Below are 25,645 nucleotides of genomic sequence, written 5' to 3' on the forward strand. Positions count from 1 at the left end.
GGAAGTGCTGCAGCAGATGCAGCCGAGCTGGCAAGGAGGTAAGCTACTTTCTCTAGCTCCTTTGTGGACAGCCTCCAGAGGCTATCAAAAGCATAGCCTGTAAAATTTGGTCTTTTGTAACCTCAGTATAAACACTGTATCATAGCCCAGGGTGGTATAAGAAAATTGTATTCCAGGCATGTTTACTAAGACTCTTCATAGTAAAACCAGTTACCTGCCGACCAGAGCTGGCAAGGAGGTAAGCTACTTTCTCTAGCTCCTTTGTGGACAGCCTCCAGAGGCTATCAAAAGCATAGCCTGTAAAATTTGGTCTTTTGTAACCTCAGTATAAACACTGTATCATAGCCCAGGGTGGTATAAGAAAATTGTATTCCAGGCATGTTTACTAAGACTCTTCATAGTAAAACCAGTTACCTGCCGACCATACCCATAATGGCTCTTTCTCTAGTATTAGCCACTACACCTTTTTCCTCTGGATAGAAAGCCACTTACACAATTCAACTAGTAGACTTTGGGTGGACTTTGTTTTCCCACACTTCTAAAAGATGCACCATCAGAATGAAAGCCCACACTATATGCCTAGACCAAATTGCTACCCCTAAAACTAGTAAAGCAGAGAAGCACAAATCTTTAAGTTAGTGCATTTCAGCAAGGCTGAATCAGCAAGGATCACCCAGGTTCACTGCAGAATCAGGGAAAGGTGTGATTCTGCAAGGGCTTAGTTACAAATCTAGACAGTGGAAAACCTGATTTTTTTCCACCCCAGAAGCCTTTTAAACAAGTACCCCAATATTTTTATTAATTCTAGGCTTGATAAACCCATCTGTAAAAACTGCATACACAAAAAGAGGGACAATACCTTGTACTTGGCACCTTTACTCCTTCATGAACTTCTCAGAGGCTGCTGGCATAGTTGGCTCTGTAGCAAGTCAAATGCTGTGTTGGTCTCATGGACTAGCCCAGCAAATCCTTTAATAGGAAGCATTACTTGTATTTAGAAGGTAACACTCAGCTAATGCTTCAGCTCCAGCATGGGCAGGTGCTTGGAAGCAGGAATATGTCCTGGAAGAGAGAGCAGTAGGGTTGAGAAATAATTTAGAAAAGCAGAAGAGGAAAGGAGCTGTTCTGGTACCAGGAGAACTAAGCCCTTATGCTTCAAATACAGCTGTTGCAGGGGACAGTTTAATGAGAGTCATGCTGTCCTTGTTCTCCTTGAGCATCTTTCTCCAATTTGTCTGTGATTTTAGGAGTACTTGGTAATTGCTTGTAGCTTTTTTGGTGTTGGGTGGTAGAGGAAAACCAGTGTGTGGTGTTAGTGGCAAACTAGCCTTCTGTTAAAAAGGTTAGAAATTACAAACATCGAGAGAGGAACTGCCTCTGGGATGAGAAGGGAAGACACTGTTGAGATGCCTAAAATCCTGTTAGTAAATGAAAAGAATGAAACGTAAAACATGAAGATAAAGCCAGCACTTCTCTCAGACACAGAGGCACCACAGAGGCCTTTAAGCCTCAATGCTCTGGTAATGTTGTCAGCTATTTTAGCCATGGTCTTTAGCAGGCTTTTAAATATAGAATCCACCTGGCCTCATTTCCAGAGCCAAATAGGCCATGGAGGTTTAAAAACCATCTTTGAATCCAGTTCATGACACTTGTGCTGACAGCTGATACAGGTGTGAAAAGCCAGGTTGGAAGGGAGGGGACAGCAGAAGATGCAACCTGCTGCTGGTTCATTCTTTTGGGGGATAGTTTTGAATTGTAAGTGTGCATGAAATGGATTTAAATCTATTTCTGAAGATATAAGCAGAGTGACTTTGGGGACATCTGTCAGCACTGAAGATCAACAGCCCAGGTTCTTCAGTTCCTCATTTGTGTAACTCTGTGCAGCTGTATTCAGCTCTACTCACCCGCAGGTTTGGCAAAAAGGGTTGGTCGTGTTCTAATTCAGGTGCTGGTAGTACACCTTAATTGGTACCTGTGCATGAAAACACGCCTAAGATAATTGTTCCTCTCTTGTAGAGGTTCACACAACTCTTTTTAGACACAGATGTCCAATAAGTCAGACTTACTGGAAATGTCATTGAATCCTACTCATCTTGTGGTGCAAAAATGGGAAAGTATTGCTGTTGCTTGACTGCCTTGTCACTGTTGCTTCCTCTTCCCCCCTGCTTGGTGTTTTCTCCCATCCCACTGTGAATGTTGAGGCTTTGCAACATTTTGTGGTTTATGGGATGAAAGTCTGCCCTGTTTTTTTTCTCCCCTTTTATCTTTCTTCACAGAGCCCAACTAAGCAAATGTTATGTATATACACAATATATATACACACATGCATATATGCTTAACTCCACAGCAGACATTTCAACCTTGACCAGTGGTGTAAGCAAAGACTGGATCTATCATCTATCAGGACAGTTATTCTTAAGCAATTCATGCTGCCCTGCAATATTAGGACTCGGTATCCTTCAGAATGGAACACAGTTCCTCTGGAATTCCACTCGTCCCTTCATTTCACAATAATTCTGTAGGCTTCTGGGTATATCAGAAGCTCTGTTTTGATTAGAAGCCTTGGCAGAAATGCGATGGTAGTCAGCAGATCTTTGTACCAGCTCTGACGCAAACTAATTGCAAACCAGCAGAACCAAGCAGTAAATAATAGACCTTCCCTAACATCTAGGTTCTGGATCTTGGGGACCCCACTTGAGGCAAAAGAAAAGTTTCAGCAGAGGCCTGATCCATCTCCAAATGACAAACCCATTGATAGCAACTGCTGGTGCAGTACACAACCAGAGCAGCAGGCAGGGAACAGACTGCCATTGTGGCGGTTTTACTTCAGTAACTCAAAACATTTTTCTTCATGGGACATTGACTGCAACTTCCTGGTAATCCATATCATACAGTCTCAATTTTCTACTTATCAAGCCCCACCTTGAATTCAGCCAGTCTTCCTAGTGATTATTCCAGAGCCTTTCCCAGAGAATGGGTTATTTTGTACCTGAAATTAATAGGTCCGTTTTTCCTTAGAAACATGGAAAAAGCAGAAATAGACCTAAGACTGTTTCCTGCCATATTTTCCCCTTTTTATCAACCAGCTCAGTTGTGACCAAGTATTAGGACCTTTTTCCAGATGATTATATCAAAAAATTTGATGAAGAGTGATATATTTTAGAACACAACTTCAGTCTTCCTGCCTCTTTTTTGCACTTTAAATGCTGAACATCAACTACACAAAAGCTGAAGCCCCCACAACATCTGGGTACATTTAGCAGAAGAATCTAAGAAAACCACATTTAATTGCTGTCTATGTTTTCACTTCCTTTCCCATCAACACTAATTGCAAAATGTGTGTGTAAATTGTGACTTAATTCTGACCCTCCCAAGTCAACATCTGACTAATCCAGAGATCTCTCATGCTTTCTCATCACCCTTTTATCTGACTGTTTATCACCTGGCAGACAGTTCCACAGCTGAACTGTGTTTGAATTAGAGGTGGGATCCCAGCTGAGGCCTTAAACTAGAATTCAACATCAGATTAACTTTACTGGCAACAGCACTTTTTGCTGATGTAAGGTCACAGACACAGGAGCTTCAGATACAAAGATATAATTAAAAAGAAAGTCACATCCTCAAGCTATGTTACAGTACCAGTTCTTAACACTACAGAGACTTCAGAGTGTTTCTTCCAGCAGAAATAAGTCCTTAGCAGTAGTGGAGCAAGACATGATGCTATTTGATGAAAGACAGTTAGATCTGCTGAAGGGTGAAAGTGGGGTGGGAGGGAAGCATGCAAATGCCAACATGGAGAAGCTGAGGTGTACTTCTGCACAAAGCACTGCCTGGCTTTGTCTGGCTTGAGATACTTGGATGTTTACTGGAGCAGGATGTATAGATACAGATATTTACATGAGGTTCTTCCTTGTGTCACACTTGGGCTGAAACCCGATGAACCAGTAATTTCCTGGATAAGGATACAAACAGGACGTTGAAGGTGGGATCTGTTTACCCATGAAGGAAAAGGGTAAGTGCCCTGCTTATGCTGCAGCATGCAGCCTTCAGCAAGACAGCTGGGCCTGTGCTCGGCGCATTGCGTGATTCCCACAGCCACTGCTCCCAGGAATGCAGGGCCTGCACAGAGTCCCTCCTGTGGCCAGGCAGGACGCAGGGCACTGTTACTCATCCACCAAGCTCAGAAATGTGCAAAGCTGGTGGGCACTTTAAAGAATGACTCAGTATAGTAACAGTTTCCAGAGACCCTTTACTGCTAAGGATATGAATGAACAGGGATTGCAACTGCACAGAAGCCCATTGCCTTAACAGAGACATTTGTTCAGAGCACTCTGTGGCAAAACAAGCAACTACTTGAAAAGGAAGCAGTTTAGCTGATTGCATTTCCTCTCCACTTGATGACTGGGCTGGACTTGCTGTCCCAGAAATCTTTCCAGACTGAACTCTTCGTTGCCCCTTGTAGCATTTGTTGTTAAGAGACTATCCTTTCCAAGATATTCCCGTATCTTGACTTTTCTCCCTGCCTTTTTTTTTTTTACAATACAGCATGCCTTCACATTGCTCTGTGGTTGCAGAAGCTACATTTCAGTGGTGAGAGGAACTATGGAGCAAGAGTTAGTCCAACGTGTGTAAACAGTCAGGGGAAAAAGCCTGTTGGTTCAGTCTTAAAGCCCAAGCCTTTGGTCAGGACAGAGCATGACTGGAGCCTTGCCTCCCAAGGTACAGCCTGGCTAGTTGCTATAATGCTTTAAGTTTTGATCATGCTTTCGTCTCATTGCACTTAGGACATCAGATACTCATGCAGTGTCAGGACTATTAGGAATGAACACCAGGTACAGGACATTTGGTCCTGAATCAGAGCATTATCTGGCTCTCTGCATCCAGAGGAAAAGCACGAATTTAGGTACAGGAAAATGCTAGCTAGCCACAGAATCCTACTGCGCCCTCTGTGTTGTCCTTCCCACATCCTTACAGCCTTCACAGCATGCCTGCTTCTGTGCATCTCCCACAGGGGAATATTTCTGATCAAGTTCCTCACGTGCTGTGTTTTGAGTTTTGGTTTCAGTCCCTGCATTCCAGAGCCTTTAAACACTAGCAGTTCCTCTTTAGATGCCTCCGCACAGACAGTCTGTCAAACCAGCCAGGACTAACTCTAAGAGAAAACTATTAAGATATTCAGCTGGTGTTAGCCAAAGCTCCGAAACATGCTCTAATGTTACAGTCGGAGTCTCCCCTTACAGCAAGAACAAGGGCAGCTCTCTCTGCACTTCCACATTCTGTGCATTCCCCGGCTCTGGGGCTGGTTTCAGCTCAGGCGGAGGAGCAGCAATAATGTTCCGCAGTGCAGTGCTTGGCTCCTTGGTGTCCCACACCTGTCAGAGGGGCTTGCCTTTCCTGGAAATAGCTTCCCTGACAGCATTTGAAGCATTGCACAATTGGAGGTAGTTCATTTGATGCTCCTGGGAGACAACGCTGAAAGGCTCAGCTGTTCATTTCTTGCCCTCCCACAACACATGAGGAGGAGAGTGCTCAACAAAAAAATCTCCCATCTGCTGATTCATGGTAACACATGAATCCTTTTTCTTGTAGACAGCAGTGGCCGTGGTACAAACAATGCTATCAGCTGATGCAGCTAGAGCTTCCCAGAGACACGGTGAATAATCTGGGGTGGACTTCCAAAACAGAACCACGGGCTCCCCTTCTGCCTTTGGGCTCATGCAGAGTACAAAGCAGGTCACAGGATGAAGGACAAGTCCTCCTGCCACAGCACTCCTGCACTGTGGCTGCCTCCTGCCCTGCCATCAGCCGCCTGCTGAAGAGCCCCCACTCCCAGTGACAGCATCTTTCAGTTCTTGTATTAGCAAGGAGTCAGTGTGCACATGTTGTGTGCTCAGGCCCCATGTATGAAAACGAGATAAACATTTATCATCACCTATACAGTCAGGCCCTGCTGCAGAAAAGCCAAATCAGAAAAGCCAAAGGACCTTTCTCTCTACAAGCTGTGAAACATTTAAGCTCCCTAATCGCAGAGTGGACTGGAAAGACACGCACTCATTTTGTTTCACAGAGCTGTCCATACAATTTGACTCATAACATTTATGTCTTTGAGAAGAAGCAGTATCTAGCAACAGACCACACCATCCACCTGGAGCACAAGAGATGGAAAAAAGACTTTCAGTCCTGCAAGGGCCAAACCATTAGGATCGTAAGAAACTAAATGACTAATTTGGTCCTCCAATCCATCCACAGACCTGTCTCAAGTAACTTGGCACTTTACTGTCAGTGTCAGGGCAGCAGACAGAAGGGGAAAATGTTTTTTGCACACTTTGCCTAAGTGGGGATTGCTTTTGTTTTCTCACCTGTAACAGGAACAGGCCATGCCCAGTTTTAACAGCTCCACATAGAAGTTCCAGGAAAGATTTAAAGCATCACAGATTTGGTGCCTTGAAATTAACTCTACGCCATGACTCAAGACTGGGCAGCAGAGGAACACTGCAGTTCTGTCATTTACTTACTGGGTCAGCCAGAGGCCAGGGGTTGTCTTGGAAAAAGTTTCAAAGCATCATTCTGGCCACTGATTCTGAGGATTTACAGAAGCACTAATGAAACTCAGCACAAGCCTGAGCACTCACAGGCCCTGTTCTTATTGTAGGGGAATCCACAGCATAGGCTAAGAAAGAAAACTAGCACTTTTACAAGACCCTGTTGCTGAGAGGAGCTCTGCAAATACACTGCATTGTTTCTTTTTCTTTTTTTAAAATGTTGCCGAGTACAACTAATAAATAAATTGTATCCCTGTACAATTAATAAATAGTAAACTAGTAAATACACTCTACCCTCGATCCGTTAGCAAGGCTGTACTCTTACACTGGGCCTCCCTGCAGTAATTCTTCGTCTGTACCAGAGGGATGCACAGCTCAGTCTTGTCACTCAGTGAGTGAACATCTGCACCAGTGGAGAGAAATCCGGACACTGCAGGCAATTCCAGCTGCAGCCTCTTGGACCCTTTAAGGAAACCCTTAAAGTCAGACAGTATTTACACTTGTAGCCTATGCTGTTGCCATAACAGCTGCCTTGGGCATTGCTTATATACGACTGGATTCTACTTAGGGGAAGCTTTAGAAGCTGTCAAGTAAAACTCAAATGTCTCATAAATGCAGCATTTTTAACAGAGTGAACAACTCGAGGGAATACCTAGCAGGGGCTAATGAAGTGCTTTAGAAAGGGTTTCAAGGTCCACATTTTTCTGCCAGTTACTAGTAGCATGCAGTTACAGCATTGAGCCTCAGACACCTCGTGGCTGCTCTCCCTACATGAGTCAGGGTGGGAACAGAGCTGGGAGTCTCACAGACTGGCCCTTGGCAGACTGCACAGGGTTTCTGCCTGGAGATACTCTGCTCTGGTTGGTGTCATTCTGCTTTCCTCTCTGGAAGGGCAGAGATACGAAGATGTCCTCCAGTGAGCACACAACCACTTTTTGGATCAGTCTAAATCTTTCACTGCTATCTTCTGCCTTTGGGCACAGTAAGGGAGGTAAAGGTGCAAAGCTTAACAGGTAACATCCCAATAGGCCTGCATGCCAACCTCTCCGAGGGTTCTCCTGTGTGTGAGGTGCTCAAAACAAACTCTTCGCTGCTCAACCAAGATGGATTCTTCCATGGGAAAATGGGATTCAGAACAGCACTATCAAAAGGTCTCCTGAATATGTCAGAGGTAGGAGAAAGCCATATACAATCATGCAACTTGCTTTGCTGACACACATCAGTCTGCACTTATCCCAGCACGTAACAGCTGAAGATCTTCCCTAGGTTCCAGCTGTAAGCTTGGAATCTTGAATCTGGGCAGCTGGAGCTGTATTTCTGGGTCCTGAGCCTAATTCTGCCAAAGGCAGAACTCATTTCTCCCTGCTTCAGTGCCTGCATACGCTAATGTCCTGTTAACTACTTATCTGAGGGGACAGAATAGGCATTGGAACAGGTATTTAAAAAGAACCTAGAGATAAGTAAAGGGAAGATGACAGAGAAGTGCTAAGTAGGCGGTAAGCCTTTCATCATCTCATGAGAAGCTTTTGTTCTCCAGGGAGATGACTGGTTTTGCCCCATGAGCAAGGATTCATGAGTTAGGTGATCAAAACTGCCTATGGGATATGAGCAGCCATTTCCCCATTCATTCTAAAGGGAAATGCATATTCAAATATCCAATATTTCTAAAATAGAAAATCCCAGTGTCACACCATCCACGTAACCATAGAGAACCATGCCTAGGGGAGGTTCTGGGCACTGCATGTCCATTTATACACCGCAGCACTTTATGTTGTGTTCCAGGTAGAGGCCAGCAGGTCTCCATTAGCCCCCTTCTGCCCTCCTGACCTCACACTGCTGACAGGTCTTACTCTGACCCTTCTCTGCTGTGCAGGTGAAGCAGGAGCTAAAGGCCCAAGTGGAGCTGTTCCATGAGCTGACAGGTCACCTACCTCCTCACATGGATGGGCACCAGCACGTCCACGTCCTCCCAGGTAAGAAAGGAGTCCTCTTCTTCCCACCTACAGAGGTGGGAGTCAGCTCAGACAGGATTCCCCTTGCAATAGCTGCCTGGTTGGGCAGTAAACCTCACTGCATGATACTAACTCTACAATTGCAATTAAAATGTTCCCACCTGGGCCCCAGTTGGCTGCTTGGTGATCTGGCTCTTCCTATAGCATCACAAGGGTATTAATGGCACAAATGGCCCAGGTTACACCTTTTCCTCCAAGGACTGATAATTCACCTCAGCATCCTAATTGCATACTCCTGCCCACATCAAAGGAGGCAGACCCAGGCCAGTAGCAGACTGGCCAGTTCAAACTGGAAAGCCTGAGTTTGCAAAAGCTGGTAGGTCTTTCAGGTGCTACAAGAACTGTATCCTGTCAGTTGTGTTTCCACACTGATCTCTGTCTGCAGGTCTCAGCGTGCTTTACAGAGATAGGCAAGTACTTTTTGTCACTGTTCTGCAAATAAGGCACTTGTGGTACAGAGATGGAAAACAGAGCAAAGCCACCCAGATTTCTCTACTCCAGCACTCAGCTGCCTGTAGATGACATTGCTCTTGACAATTCACCCTCACAGCAAACCTGACTTGATGAAGAACCTGTTCCTGACACTGTAGTCACCTCTGGTGCACTCGAGGACTGGAGCTGCTAAGGCAGAAGGGGTTGCTGGACCAAATGCTCAGTGCTAATGGGAAAAACAAGGCACCTACACAGATGTTGAGGGACTAATGTTTCCAGTACAGAAAGTGACTCCCATCCAGATGAAACAAACCATTTCAGCAGAAGATAAGCCAAATAGGATTCTATTTTCTCTAACATAGAATGGAAAGATGTCTCTGTGCTAGCAGCTTGCAGGGACCTGATGAGCTGGTTATCCAATTCCTGACCACAGTGTCTCTATTTTCACTCCCAGAGGTCAGGCACGTATTTGCAGAGGTGTTAGAGGAATATGAGATTAAATACACACGTGTCCCAATAGAGCCAGGCCTCCATAAATGTGACTGGATTCCACCATCCCTGATGGAGTTTTATCTGGGAGTGGAAGAGGATTCTTTTAACACAGTGGATGTGTTTACAAGTCATGGAATAAGGTAAGTCAGGCATTACTCACTCTTTTTGTAGTAAAGCTTTATGATCTTATCACTTCCTGATAGCGTCTTTCCAGAACTGAACACCACCTTTCTTTCCATTTTGGGGCTTAGAAGAAGGTTCAAGAGGAGAACAAAAGTGCTGGGGGTACTAGGGCTTAGTAAGAAGTTTTGTTTGCACAGAGATGACTCACTTCTCACCTTAAATGGAATCTTCTTTTCAGGGCATGTTTCTCAGGCGTTCTAGTGAAGCTGGCATGGCAGGAGGCCGAGTGCTGCATTGACACTGCATCAGACTGTAATTCTGAAAGTATAATCTAGGGAAAGTTTTCAAGAAGTAACGTTTCATCTCCCTGCAGTAGTGGAGAAAGGGTTTTAAGTTGCAAGAAAAAGACTAATTAGAAAGAAGTGTTTGCTGTTAAGGGGAGGCAAGTGTTTTGCCATTATTATGGCTCTTTGATACACTCTAGCAGAATGCTCTGCTAGCAGGTTGGTTTCTGGTTTATTTCAGTCACTTTTTTTGTTTCCCCTTAGCCAAGGGTTATTAACTATAGAAGGCCATTGTTTAGGTTTTAATTGGCTGGATAAGTTATTTTGATAGCTTAGAATTGCTCAGTTTAGTTCTGCTTTTCCCTCTTGTGCCAACAAAATGCACCGGTAAGATCACAGATGCCAAACCACCCTTGTGCCATCACACAGCACACGTAAATACAGTAATAATGGCAGTGCTGGGGCTTTGCTGGGCCTGTCAGCCAGACTAAATCCCCCCCACTTTCTATCTGAAGTTTTAGGTTAATTTTGATTCCCAACCCACAGGATGTAACACGCTTTTTCTAACCACCTTGTTAGCATTAATATCAGTGTTCCCTCCTCTGGCTACAGGTGGCCAGACATTTACATAGGGTTGACCACGATGGGCAAGAACATGTCTGTCAGTAACATCTGGAGCGCCATCGACAGCGCGATCACTGAGTTCATGTCCAAGGCGCCCTCACCCACGGACCCACCACCACAGAGCAGGACCGTAACGATCGAACTGATGGTGCATCCCGGGTACCCCAGTATCCCACCTGTCGGCGGCTGTGGGGAAGGACCAGATGACTTCTCACAGTCCTGGGAGCGCCTCCATGAACTCCAGACATTAATCAATCCAGAGCTGCAGAGCCATTACAAAGCCAGGAACATTCAGCTTTGTTCCTTCAAAGATCTTTAGGCAAGCAAGCATACATGCCTTTGTTCAGACTCGCAAGACAGTTACCAGTGTAATACCTCCTGGTGCAGCTGACAGGAGAATGCACAGCCTGGGGACAGCAGTAAAGTGTTCATGGAAGAACAGCACCGCTAGCAGCTACAGGTAGTACCCCGGAGCCCTGACCAGCAGATTTTAGGTCACAGCCCCTGCTCTGAAGGTGACAGACCTCTCCTGCACCCCATACCTGTGCACCCTTCCAGCACAGCGTGGCAGGGAAGGCCCAGCCCTCCTCCCAGGGCCCAGCTCCTACAGAACAATGGTGAGCAGTATGAAAAACACGCTTTGCTGCAAGACCAAGGAGCACACAGGTACCACGCTGCCTTCAGAGCATCTCTGGTCAGAACAGTCAGGTCGCATCTTCAGCATGATGGCACCTGCAGCTACATCCACATACAGCCTCAGTCAGCAGTGATTACAGCTCTCAGCATTTATGTTGCCTTTTGGCATTAAGCCACTGCAGGACAGTAACATCAGCCACAGCCCCTTGAGAGAGGCTTTCCTTTTTTTCCTTTCTGGATGACTTTGCAAGAACAGCAACTGTTGACCCATCTGCTATTTCAGTCACTGCTGCACATTAGAGCACCCCAGCAACTGTTCCTGTGCTGTCCACTGCCTCTCAGGGAAAATGCAGAGGACAGCTGTGGACCAACCATGAGCAAGTTTCCAAATGGAGAAGGTCCATGTGTTTGTCCATCTTTACTCGTGTTATCAAAGTGTTCAAACTTAGTCCCAGTAGCCTCTATAGGTCTAACTGCAGCCCTGCTGCTGGCATGTCACTTTCACAGAGGAAGAAATATTTCTGATTGTTTATGCTCATTTTCTGCCCAAAAGTGATCTATTTAATGTAATCGTTATTGGCCAAACAGTTCTTTTCCCTTTAAATACTAAAAATGTCAATATGATCATCATTCTTTTAAGTAAAAAATAAACTCAGGTCTTTTTCTACTGTAATGCTGCAGGAGGGTTTTGGTTTTAGTTATAGCTGGAGAGCAAAGTAAACCCACTCACCTGCTGCTGCGGCTGCTGGCGGGGTGCTGGGACGCCTTGTTCTGTTCGTAATGGACCCATCTGCCCCCCCTGCAAAACAGCTGAGGAAGGCTTTGTTCTGTACAAACATCAAAGATAACAGCAAGGCTGCTTTAAAAATGTTTCCAGGTTCTATCTTAAGTTATCATCACAGAATTAATTTGATACAAGTTTGTTTTTAACACCCCCTCTGCTGCACCGAAGAGCCGAGTCTTTTGGGGTGACTCGATGGCTGAAGCCGGTCCCGTCGGTGTTCGACGGTGAAGCTCCTGCTCTGCGGTAACAAAGAATGAATAAAAAACCTCAGGAGGGACCAGACCTGCCGAGAGCGGCCGCGGCTCCGGGCACAGCAAGGCCCGTGAGGGCCATCTAGTGACTGACGGTATTTTGCTCGCGTGCAGGGATAAGCCCCGTTATTTAATACCAGAGCCCAGATTCTTACATTCTGTGACAGTATTTTGATGGACATTTGTTAACATTGAAGTGGCTCCATATTCTAACCGATGCATGTGCTCTGATCACAGCCATCAGGACGTTACCCACCCATCCAGCTTTGTTAGCTGAGCACTGAAACACGACAGCAGACTTACCTCAGGTCTGTGTTACAAGCAAAATAAGTTTTGCAAATTCCGTATTTTTAAATGAACAGCATTAAACCCAGAATGTTCTTTTAAATGCAAGGGAGTTTTAAATAGAGAAACTAATAAAGAGCTACTCAAAGACTTTGAAATAGGGAACCTTTCAACTGCGTAAAACGCACGGAGATAAGGGAGGAAGTTCCTCAGGGGTTCTAGAGCATCATTGTAGCAGGATACTTAAGAAAACAAATCTAAACCCCCCATCTCTGAAAAGAAAACCATGCCACAAAGCCTTTGAGAGCAAATTTTTATTAGGGTAGCAGAATGGAATTGCAGGAAGCCTATACCAGTACTCCGGGGTGTAGTTTCACCAGCATGTTGTTTGTATTTTGGATATTAAACTGCACGTTTAGAATTCAGCATGGCTTAGGGAACCGGAGAGAACAAGAGCTTGATTTCCTGAGTTAACATAGGACTTCATACTGTGATTTATTTTCCTCAGACTTCAAGCATACAGCACAGTATCTGATCTGTCTTTTTCCAGAGGGCTGCCTACAAACAAAAGCCATCACTTGGGTTTACACATCTCGTAGTTTAGAAATTGAACTATGCCGAACACACCCAGAGAACTGATGGCAATATCTGTCTTCTATGTGACCTTTGCAGATGAAATCGGAATAGCTGGTGTAGCGCTGCTGTAGGCCTGCAGGGATCGACTGGAGCTCCTCGCATTACACAGCCCTTCCAGCTCCCTTCAACGGCAGCCGAGTCACACCGGTTCAGAGAAACACAGTCTTTGACCTGAGAGGCTCACAACCAGAAAGTATGCGATTGAGTAGTAACGAGGGCAGCCAACTAGTGCTACAGTCTTGTTTTAAATAAAATCTCGAGGATGGCGAGTTCCATGCCCACAGACATGATCAAAAGGTACAGTGACTCACGTGATGCAGAAGTTACACACTTCAGCTTGACAGATAATTTGGCATTGTTTTATTATGAATCCGAGTGAGCGTGAATGAAACAAAATCAGTACCAACTTTCTGCAAATGAAGACACAGACATGTGAAAATTTGGTAATTGACAGTGCTCTCACAAGCCTGAAAACACTCAGGAAATGCAAGTTTCCGTAAATAAGGTGAATGTGGTTTAACTTTATTTACCTGCCAAAGAATCTGTCTAAGAACACTTAAAACATAAAATGTCTTAGCTCCCTAACTTATAAAAACAGAGTACTTGGAGAGGTGAGGTACTGGGCTGTCATTGTTTACACTAAATCGAAATGAAAGCCAGATGAGAGGGATGAATGAAGAAATAGCAAATATACAAGACATTAAAACCAAAAGAGACCTACAGCTTGACACACTAGTTCTGAAAGGTTGCAAAAGCAGAGGCTGTATTAAATCTGAATTTAGGAGTGCAGACAACCACCTGGGTACGAGGATTTTCTAACTCAACTTTCTGCACATCACAATGATATGTGCTCCCCGATCCCTGTGGATTTGTGGAGATAAACCTGTTTGCTTAGTAACCTACCCAAGTTCAAGAGGCGGGAGGAGGCAGCAGTTTGACTGTATGGCAGTTTGACTGGAGCTATGGTCACGCTTTAGGCTGGGGAAGAAGGGTGGCAGGCAAAAAGCAACAGGCGCAGTAAAGGATGCGCAGTTCTGACCAGAAAGGGCTTCCTCCTTCAGCATGTGCAGGGGGCCCCGCAGCAGCAGGAACACAGCTCTGCCTAATGAGGTTAGAATGACAGAATGAGACCTGACACACTCAATTACATCATCTAACCTGTGTGTTTTCACAACACAGGAGTAGCAGCAGCAGCAAAGCGCACTCCCTTACAGGTTAGTGCTCAGCCCTGCTCTCCTGTTCTCAGTCAGAGCTGTGCAGCAATGGGGCTGGGACGTGGCACAAGCGCCATCCCATAATACATGGATATTTGTTACGCATTCTGATGGAAAAATGTTCCAAGATGGGCAGCAGTGCTGCCAGATTTAGTACCTCAATTCAAAATTAGTATTTCCAAATGACCAATTTTTAACTCAAAACACAGTTTATCGCTTTGGTACCTCTTGGTCCCCAGTTTCTGAAACTCTTCTGAACTGGTTGGGCTGTTATTCTGTGTGTGTGCGTCCCCAGCTGCTCTGCAGGTGTTAGGAACAGAAGTGAAAGAAGTTTGTAATCACATTCCACTACTCACTTGCTATAGAATTTTTTTCCCCCCAAAGTTTTCCAAAAGCAGGACATGAGCCATATCTTAATTCAATGACGCACACAAAAACTTGGGTTTCCCCGTTTAATAAACATTTGGTGGTAACATCAGCCAGATTTACATAAGACCTGGACATTATTTCTGATTGGTTTGTGGGGTTTGTTGGTTTATTATGTTACAAACTGAAGTTAAGGGGAACTTGCAGCAAGTCCCACAAAGCACAGTGCAACATTTGGAAGGAAAAGTAAACAAAACTGCCAAACACTCAATCATTTTCTGCCAGAACTGGGATATTTTTTTCTAAGACATTGGCTTGGGGAGGGGGATAAAATCCAATGAAGAACTGAGTGAACTCAAGATCGTGGGAACTGCAGAAAAAATACGAAGTGACAGCCGCAACCTTTTCAATTTAAGGGCAGAATATAAGTCTAAGATATTTTTGATAAATTCTGACAAGAAAAAGAAAACAGCATACTTTAAAGTATATTGAAGCAGTGATTTTTAAACAAAGAAAGCAGAACTAGAACATCTTAAATTTTAATCCTTTCTTTACAGGTTACCTAGCCCACTTTTGATTAAGAAAACTGTAGAAAGTTAGTAACAGCCACAAGTTAACACCGAAAGGTGGCACTTGTCAATTTTCCATAGAGTCCTGCTTTACGGGGTGTCTCAAATGCACTGCTCCGATCTTCTATCATACGTTGCTGACACCAACTGTGTCAGGTTTTAGTCCACTGGTCGCTTTTCACCATATTTCTTTGTAAACTCTTCAGCGTTCTTACAGAATTTTTTACGGTCCTTAGAGTATTCTTCAGCTAGGTCAGCCCGAAGGGGGTGCTCGGGCTGTGGATCATTCACCAGTGCTATGAGGGACTGGATTACTGTCAAAAGAAGTATAAACACCGTCAGAGACCAGGTTGGTTCATTTTGAAAAAAATCCAAGTGTAAGCAAAATTCCCCAGTAAGAAAAGCACTTTAACTGCCTTTAAATACGTCCCAGAAATCTGGGTGTGAATGAGCCATAGCAATATGCCAAGATTTAGTTCAATGACCATGAATGAATGCCAGAAAATCGTATTTGTAAACAAAACTTGAACGGAGACCAAAACACACTACAAACTATTTCCCATGTAACTGGCATCCCATCCAAAATACTCTCCTACAGCTAAGGAAGAGCCTGGGTTTCATGGACAAGTCCATGTGAAAGGGGTTGGGTGACAAGGGGATTTCCATTGTGAAGCATTCTTCCCATCACCTGTCACAATCAGTAATGTGGCTATAACCAGATTGCATTTGGAAACCATTTCTCAGTTTGCTTTATCTACAATTCTTACTTACAGGGCACAACTCCTCCCTTTATTCTGAACTGCCAAATGCATCCACTAGGAGAGATACCCTTGGCAAACAGATGGGTAAGAACTATAGGATGCTTTTCACCCCTCTGTGTACAGCCATTTCATGGCCATTCCCCATCACTTTCAAAGGAAATGTCATTCTTAAAGTAACTGAGCTGTACTCAACACTCAGGCAGTGAACCTCACACCACAGTGACGTTTATACATTTTTCCCCATATACATTCTCCCAGCCAGTTAAAGCCAGAGAGGTCACAGTGGGTAGGAGCTCTCATGTCCATCCACCAAAAGGTGCGCATGTATCTGGGCAAGTCTACTTAAAGTGGGGACATGGGAAACGCACTTTACTGTGCAACAATATTAATATTCCATTTGAGATAAGTTTGGGCTACCTAGAGTAACACAAAGCAGCACCCCAAGAGTTTCCAAAGCAAGTGAAACAGAACTGTTGCCTTTGTGCACACTAGAGCCAGCTGCCTCCTCCTGAGCTCACCCAACAAACCAACCTCCCAAAGCCGCAGGGAGCTCCACAATTCAGCTACACATCAGAGCCCATCGCTTGTTCTGAAGCTGCCACTTGGCAGTTCAAGTGGATCCTCCCTAGTTTTGCAGTGCTCATTCCTACAATGCTTGTCACTCCAGTAGATGCCAGGATATCAGAGTGGCTTCTTTAAGAGCACTGATTTTCTCATGCTCATACTCTTTTCCACCCTGATCTGACAGGAATGGGGAAGACACCTCAAAACAAACATTCAAAATCCAGAGAAGCACATCCATCACTATACTGCTGAACAAGAACAGTTCTTACCACAGACTAGAACTTAAACTGCAACAAACTACCAAAGGAACATATAAATGATATTAGCTCACTTGACAGGAACTCGCCAGTCCTGGACTTCTGACAACTGTCATTATATTGATCACTACTTACGAAATCAGCATCAATACCGCATGCAGCGATCCCTTCTCACTGAGAAAAAACTCACTAAAGCACTATAGAGAAAGTGTTACTGTGTTATTAAGGTTAACACATAAGCTGTTGAGGAGCTGCCTCAATACCCACAGCATTTTAAAACAATACTATCACAATGGTCTGTATTAATAGTAAGCATAAATTATTAGAAAGTACAGCAGTAAGATGCACGTTTAGCCCATGAAAGGCAAACCAGTGACTTATGCTGAACCTAATCTCTCCCTGTTCTTTACACCTGACTATCAAAACCAATCAACTGGATGCTGCACTAACCACATTGCATTACTGGAGCCCATTTTTCAGTGCAGAAGAGAGAAGAAGGAACAGGCACTTAAGCAGAGCTGTAATAACATTGTTGCAGGTTCATACAACCATGTAGTAACAACAGATGCTGACACTAAAACAACTTGAAGAAAGAGTTAAAAGACAGATGGAAGACCTGAAAACAGCAGAAATTGAGAGATTTGCAGTATTTTGGTACCCAGGGTTTGTTCCAGATTCTGATTTTAGCATAGCTTTTATTCACTCTCTCAGTTAAAAAGGGAATTGCTCTATCTCCGGGAGACACTGACTCCTTCCTGCGTGCAAACCACTGTTTCAACAGTTCCACAACTAATGCCACTTGCATTTCAAGCTAGGCAGACATATGGTTCCTTTACTTCACTAGAGAAGACTCCTAAGATTAAACTAAGTGCCAAGGTGTTAACAGAAACCTGCTACATATTGTTTCCATTTCATGCCTCCTAAGGATCTTTGTCCTGCATAATTGGGGATTAATCAGCCACAAATGGTAAGATCCTCAACTGACCTGTTTTCACAGGTTCTTTTTGCTGCCCCTTTGGCTTTCCCCAACATTCAACTACCTGGTCTTTACTGAAACAACTACAGGAATTTTCCTGTTTTATCTTTGGGGCAAAATCATGGAAACTGTGAGTAGTTTTATCAGACACAGAAAAAAGCAATCTCACGTATGGCATCGCTTACTATCAGGAACACAGTTCAAGTGAAAACAACCTTACAGAGGACTCTGAAAGAAGAAACTACCTTTTCCTACAGAGCAAAACACTCCTGTGTTGCTGAAGCTGTTGCACTGAACTGCTGCTCATCTGAATTAGTATTATTAAAAAATACACAGTTCAAGGATGTTTGCTCTTTCTATAGGTACAATAAAAAATGCTTAATATCAAACCAATCGCTATCTGACAGAAAGCATGAAATTCTCACCCCAACAACTAAAGGGAAGCAATAACCAGAAAAAACCCCAACTCAGATCACAGTCTCAGTCTGCCACAGAACCTGATGAAACTTTTTTCCTTAAAGTGTTTAAATTCTTATCCAAAGGCACTCAATACAGCAAACCTCACAGCAGTGATCTTTTAGGATCTAAGAGTTTATTTGTATTATGATACCAGGTTTTGTTTATGACTCCCTAAACATTTCAAACCTTATGTTCAAATCACTGAGCCACATGGCAGAGAATATAAACTACACAAAGCCTTGAGGTTTAGGTCCTTAGGTACAGGAATGTCATGAACACCTCTGAACTATAAAGTTACTGTTTAAAAAGAAACAGGAAATAAACCCCTGACAAATTGCCAGCAGAGTTTTTAGGTACACCAAGCACACAACCGTGATAAACTCAGTCATGAAGAGTGTTGTGGTTTCCTGGAGGAGACAGTGCCACACGTCAGTGTCATCACCTTACATTCCAGCAACAAAATGAGATTCCACAAGAGTTGCTCACAGCACCTGACTCATGACACAAATCTTATGACAATGAATATTCCATAAGAGCAGTGACCAGCTGACAAGCTTTACATTTAAACACTATACAAAGGTTTTAATATCCAGTTCTTTCTCCACATGGAGTCCTACCTTGGTCAGTTTTGGTTGCTGGCTTCCAGTTTTCAGCACTAATTACTGGCAGACAAACCTGCCCCTTTTCATCGATGTTAGGGTGATAGATCTTTGTTTTAAATGTAATCTTAGGAGGTTTGAATGGATATTCTGCTGGGAAGTTGATTTCAATTCTGAAGGCTCCTTTATCATATGGAGGATTGTCCTGCAACAGGAAGGCAGAATGTCAAGAATTTGGCATATTCTAATGGATACAATTAAGTAAAAGCATGTTCCAGACTTCTATCTATGAAATGACTCCTTCTAAAGGCACTTTCTTCCAACACATACTGCTGTATCTGTGTGTCAGGAAACATCAAAGCCTATTAGGTGAGAGAAAGGCATGACAGCCTCTACCTTTATGTTCACCCTGGAAAAACAGTTTACCATAGTTCTGAAGTCAGCTGACATTTCTACTGGTAAGAAAGCATCCAGTCCCATTTACTGCAAACTCGAAGTCCTATCTAATAGGTAGCTTCACTCCCAACTTTGTGTTCCAAAAACCAGCGTAAACCCTTTGAGATACAAGCAAGAAGCCTGACAAAGAATATTGCTCTCTCTAAACCTAGTGATTTTACATGTCTCACAACACAGCAATTTGATTTGTCAGATTTCCCTGTATGTTCCGAGAACATTTTTATGCTGACTACACAGAAAAGAGCTGAGTATTCATCAGCACTAAAGATAGATATTCACTGCGTCTGCTGATGAGAACATTCTGAATTTGTACGCAGTTTTAGCACCCACTCTTATCAGATCATTGTTGAAGGAGCATGATGAGAGAAGTGTGAAGTAAGCCAAGTAGTTCTTCATGCTGCAACAGAAAAAACAATGCCCAGAATCTCCTAGAAAACCTGTGAGACTATTCATACTGCCTCAGAGGCTAACTGCAGAAGAAAAATAAACCACTGCTACACCATTCTGCACTGAAAACAGTAACTATGGCATGAAGCCTTTCCAAACACTCTGGGAACAAGAATCGAAGGATGAGAGTTTCCAGTTAGCATGAAGTACAACCACACACATTCTTCATCAGCAACCAAACCGCTCCCTGCAATCAAACTCACCCCAGGAGATAAAAAAAGTTTACTAATATTTGGGGGTGGTGAGTGTTCTATTAAAATACTATTCAACAGAACACATTTTAGTTTCATCCATACGGAGATCCTGGCTGTGTGTTTCTAAGAAGTACAGCAATGATGATTTCTGTGGTCAAGGGAAGAGGAAACTGGAGTGGCTTGAAAATCACTTTTTATCCAAGCAACCCTAAAAGCTTTGGAAGTTCAACAAGTAACTTGTGGCGGTGATGACAACGTAAGCAGTCAGTGCCCTCTCCCCCTGCAGCTCACTTGCCCTTGTCACCATCACATGGTGTAGTTTGTGAGGATGTTCAGTGAACTAACATGGGAACTAACCTGACTTAAATGGCTTAAAAATGTCCATTTTCTGCTTGACTCTCAGTTAGAATAGTCCTTCACTATAACTCGCCAATAAATTGAACCAAAAATGTATGTAAAGAGTTGCTCATGTTTTAAATAGACAAAACAGAATATTCAAGCAATTAAGTGCCAATTCTTTGTTATATTTGTCTTGACACTGACAAGGGAGAAAAGCAGAATTATAAATACCAAAACACAAGTGACAAACATAACTAACATTCACTTGGAGTATTCTTGCTCTGCAAAAGTTTGTCCGTAGCAAGCAGCTTTTCTTAAGTGACATGAAACTCACAGTACGCCAACTGTACCTGACAAGAACAAGGAGCCTGGGGCAGATAGACTTGTTTTGATGTTGAAATCAAACAGCGTACCTTTACCATGCACAGTACAAACTACATAAACTACCTTATTCTACATAATAGGAAAAAGAGTTGACAAGCTGTCTTCAATTTGCTTCTCAACTGAGCAAACACCCTTAAGAACTAAGAGTGGTTCAGAAGAACAAAGTATGTTACACACAACAAAAACTTCTAAGGCAGTATTGTTCACAGTAATTCTGCATGAACACTGGTAAAAATATCAACCTTTGCATCTCTCACACCTTCATTAAGCAGCTGGCCAAAGTAATACCTAGTTATAGTATAACAATCCGTAACTGGTTAGTCTTGCTAAAGTAGGAGGGGCAGGTCTTGAAACCCAAAGCAGGAACACTTTCTAAAATGGAAACAGCATGTAAATCTTCAAAAGCAAAAACTCAGCAAAAATTAAACCTGCAACCAGCTTGTGCGTTACAGCTTGAAGCCATCAAGTCCAGCATTGCAAAAGCTACAAAACTGTGCTAAGACTAAACTAAGTGTATCCTCAAAATAATAAACTGTGCTACTCTTTGAACACATACAACACAACAATTAATTACTGTAGGAATTGTAATTTCATGACAAAATTCCCTCTTAACTGTAGTAATCATTAGTAAATTTAAGGCTATTTCCTCTGTAGCAAAGCCTCTTATAAACCACAAGGCAGGTATGAAGCACAGTTTGCTGAATCTAAATGCTTATAATGTTGTGAACCTTTGCAAAACAAACAGTAAGCTCATCCTCTGGTGAGCAGAAACTGTTAAAATAGATGCTGTACACCACATATTGAGGATTTTAACAGGAATAAATAAGTATTTTGATGTTTTGCTTTATTAGTCATATTTACCCGTCTTACACTGTTTCACAGTTTTATCAAAGCAGCAAACTGTTACACATGAACCACAAATAATCTGGGCGGCTTATTAAAGATTTGTCACATTTTAATGTCAAATCCTGTTTGCTTTATTTGCAAGAGTAGCCTCAACCACTCAAAAGAATTTCTTCAGGAATACAAGTAAGCAGTAAACTAAAGGTATTCTACAGTATTTAAAGTGCAAAGGCCTAGCTATTACCTCAGCCTGCGTGACCTGAATTCAGGAATGGCCTCCAACTAACAAAGCAGCAGCACTGCTAAAAAGATGTCTCAAGGTCTTATAATACAAAACCAGATTGCCACTTGGTTGTGGTTTTGGTGTGACCGTTAGTCAGCCCCCAAGGAAAAGCAGAACTGATGCACAGTAGTGCCACAGCCTCTACTGCTGCAGGCTTACAAGTAGCTCATGTAACGCAGGGAGCATGGGCCATGACAGCAGAAATTACAAGAGGTGAAAATTCCAGTGACTTTCAACCAATGAATCCAACATAGTAGATTTCCTGCTTTCCCTGTAGTAACAAATCCCTCTCTGACTGATACAGCAGTTATCTACTTTTCTCAAACATTCTCAGCAGATTGCAAAGTGCTTTTAAAAAAATTGAAGTGAGTTGTTTTGGCATTAATTAATGCCTAAATAAAGAGACTTCCTTTTAAAAGCTCACTTCCGAAAACCTATGCCTATTCCTGGCATTAAACTTTTTCCAATACTCAATTTTATCCTAGAAATACAGCCAGTCGATTAAAAAAAATCTATTCAGGAGTAAACAAAATATGTCATATCTTTTTTTTTTTTCTTGCAGATACTGTACCTTAAGCTTAATGTAATAAACTACAAACTTCATTTGCTCCCACTACCAACACCTCTCCCGAGTAACCCAGTGCCAGCAGAGCCCACAGCCCTCACCAGCTGCAGCCCCATGTTGGACCAGACCTACAATTAGGAAGCATCCAAGTAGGTATTGATCTCAGACCTTTCAATTATGTATGGATTTTTCTTCAGGCTAGTTGTAAGAAACACCTCCTAACATTATCAGCCTGGGATAAAACCAAACACAGAAGACACTCAAATAAAATGAGACAGGAAGATCACACAAGAGGTCTGAGAAGAGACAAGAATTAAATCCAAGAGCGCATTTCACTGCCCAGAGTATGTTTAAGATGCTGCTGAATAAATTTACACTGTATTTATGAACAACCAGCTTCTGCACAATCCCACAGCTGTGAAAGCCAAGGTTTATAATAATCAAAGAGATTGTCAGGTGCAAACATTATCTAATGGTCACCAGCAGCAGTACCGAGCTACGGATTTATGAGGTAGAAATGATCCTCGTTTTATTTTAAAGCTCATTGGAATAAGGAGTGATCTGTACTCACAGGAACAATAAGCCCTTGCCAGGTCAATAAATTAGCTTCATCAACCTGGATATTACGGAAGTTTTTCATTCCACATTTGCGGATTTCTTCAAGCTCCTGAAAAAATAAAGTGTAAGTTAGTGACAGTATTAAGCAAGATGCTTATGTTTACTTTTCAAAACACTTAGAAGTCAACGTGGGTTTCTTTAACATTGAGAAGTTTGAGGTTTCAGTGGTGCAGCCCACACAGACAACAAATAAAATTGTGCACTGTGGGAAGTAAAATTCTGAGACAAGAGATTAAAAAACACTGTTTTTTTTCTTTGGTGTGTGTCAGGAAAATACAAAACCACATTGTTATTAACATCATTACAAGACACAACAAAGTAAAATGCATTTAAAAGTGCTTTTATATCTCAAATGCAAACCAGTGCCTTTGGTAACAGACTACTGATAACTGTGAGGGTCAGAAATAAAGTGTATCCTAGGGCTATCTGAAGGAAAGCAATGATTTGGAAAAATTATTTCGTAGCAGTTTTAAACGCAAAACCACTGAATGGGCATTATTTCACCTGAAAACTAACCAATTCCTGCATGATCATCTTAAATTGATACAAACTCAGGAAAATATCAATCTAAGCCAAACTAGCCTTATTTAGACTAGTAACTTTAGAAATCACAGCTTTATCTCTGTTTCCTTTTGTACTATAACAGTATATATTAAGATAGCTGTTCACTCTTGAACAAAGTACCTTTCTGCTCCAGTCAAACACTTTCAATCAGCTGGTGATCCAGGTACCACCAAAACAAGTATTTAGGCACTTTGTATTTAAAATTATGTATAAGCCCTACTGTAGCAACTGCTTCATGGGGTATTTCATGAGACCTAAAAAGAAACACCTCAAGGTTTCACTTCTCCCCACCCCCAAACAACAACTATAGCCCTTTGCTGTTGAATTCAGCAGTTCTCTCTAATTTAACTGAATTCAAATTCAGAAGTCCTCCACAGTTAAATATAAAGCTTTCCCAGTGCTTTCAAAACTGAAGCACATGCCTGCATGTCCACATAGGCTAGGAAAAATGTTGCTTATACAGCAACACCAGAGCACTCTGCAGCACACAGCTCCTCACTGGGCAGTAGTGCGTTTGCAAAACTAAACTGTGTATCACAGATAAAACACCAACTACAGCAAAGGCACTGTGCACTGAAAACCAAAAAAGATCAGTCTTCCTGCTATGAGTGCTCTACTGTCCAGGGTTTTTTTCCCTGAAACAGATGTGTGTTCATCTTTGATTAAATCTTTCTGCACCTGACTGGTGGAGGTTTAATACTTGCAGTAATCTCTTGCATAAACTTAGCAACATGACAAAAACCCAAAGGGAAAATGAGATTCCCAAATGCACATAAAAAATAATTAAAAAATAAAAAATAAAAAAATCACATGACAGCCACACATCAGATGAACATTTACATTCCCACACACTGCACCCACGAAAGCAAGAGCATACTCAGAACACTGAAGCTTAACCTTGGAGTCTTGGACACTGAATGGATGCCCAACACAATCTTCATAGCACGACACCCAACTATTTAGTTTAGACCTGTGGATTAATCCCCAGATTCCACTGCTGTTAGATTTACACAACATCACACACAGTTTGGGTGGTTTGGTTTTTGGTTTTGTTTTTTTTTCAGAAAAGGGTAAGAGGATTATCCTATTTCCTTAAAGCAAGAAAACTATTAAAACCACCCAATAATCCCATGAAGCACATTTACAGGGATACAGAGCAACCCAAAATATTGAAAAGTAAATAACATTTATTATCACAGCTGTAGGAGATCCTTTCTGCCCACTGAAACTGCAAATCCAACCTCATGGTAGTGTTGAGTGCTCAGAGCAGCAGCTCAGGCAGCATCTGACTGAACCAGACCATCTCTTCCCATCAGGGTCAGGACAGTAACTCAGTTCTGAGCAGTTCGGTTCCTACACATACAGAACTGCGAAGTCCTGGCAAACCACTACTCCACAGCATGCAGAAGGGATAAATCTCATTTCACACTAGATGTAACACATCAAACACTGGGAACAAAATAAGCTAATTAACCAGTAGGTATTTAAGCATAAACAAACATGCATCACAAATGCCTTCACTCTAAAACAGGGAAAGAAAAATGGGTCTGGACAATTTTCTAGTTACTACATTAGAACATTATACACAGAGCAGAGATGTCACCCAGAATGCACCAGTGGGAGTGCAGCTTCCATGCAGAACAGATTCAGATGATAGCATTAATACTGCTTCTGGCCCAGGAACTATTGCTCAGTCACAGAAAAAGGAAATACTGTGATCACACAGTTCAGGTGTGTTATTAAACTAATAGAACAAATTGGAAAAACATGGCTTCACGTTACTGGACAATTAAACACCTGAATTTCATAATTAAATTCAGGTTAAAAAATTGGATGAGGAATTAAGAAATGCAAGAATCCAGCACAGAGATCATCCCAAACTGTAAAGCTTTGTATGAAATTAAAAGTTTAAAACAAAAATGAAAATTGCTCCCCATTTTGCCTCAAGTCCACCACATGAGAGAGGGAAATAAACAGCCTAAAGGACACTAAAGAACTAGCTGAAGAAAATCCAGGACATCTTCCTCTTTTAAACTGACCCATGAAGCCTTTGCAGGAATTAATTTTCAGAATCAAAAAAGTGATA

General features: G+C 42.6%; 2 protein-coding genes across 2 annotated transcripts in view; one reads left to right on the forward strand and one right to left on the reverse strand.

Moving 5' to 3' along the window:
- YDJC (YdjC homolog (bacterial)) overlaps window positions 1–10,828 on the forward strand; it is a 10,964-nt gene extending 136 nt beyond the window's left edge. The window contains 5 exon segments of the mRNA XM_010014060.1: window positions 1–41; window positions 7,557–7,713; window positions 8,416–8,515; window positions 9,441–9,618; window positions 10,498–10,828. The exon segment at window positions 1–41 is cut by the window's left edge and continues 33 nt beyond it. Coding sequence (XP_010012362.1) covers window positions 1–41; window positions 7,557–7,713; window positions 8,416–8,515; window positions 9,441–9,618; window positions 10,498–10,828 — 807 coding nt within the window.
- Window positions 10,829–14,753: 3,925 nt separating this feature from the next.
- On the reverse strand, window positions 14,754–24,268 carry UBE2L3 (ubiquitin-conjugating enzyme E2L 3). The gene is made up of 4 exons (XM_010014061.1): window positions 24,260–24,268; window positions 22,949–23,044; window positions 18,885–19,071; window positions 14,754–15,564 (listed from the first exon to the last, which is right to left on the reverse strand). The coding sequence occupies exons 2-4, from the start codon at window positions 23,015–23,017 to the stop codon at window positions 15,410–15,412; spliced, it is 411 nt and encodes a 136-aa protein (XP_010012363.1). The 5' UTR covers window positions 23,018–23,044; window positions 24,260–24,268; the 3' UTR covers window positions 14,754–15,409.
- Window positions 24,269–25,645: the final 1,377 nt, after the last annotated feature.

This window comes from Nestor notabilis, unplaced genomic scaffold (genome assembly GCF_000696875.1).
Source record: "Nestor notabilis isolate BGI_N333 unplaced genomic scaffold, ASM69687v1 scaffold31474, whole genome shotgun sequence".
NCBI lineage: Eukaryota > Metazoa > Chordata > Aves > Psittaciformes > Psittacidae > Nestor > Nestor notabilis.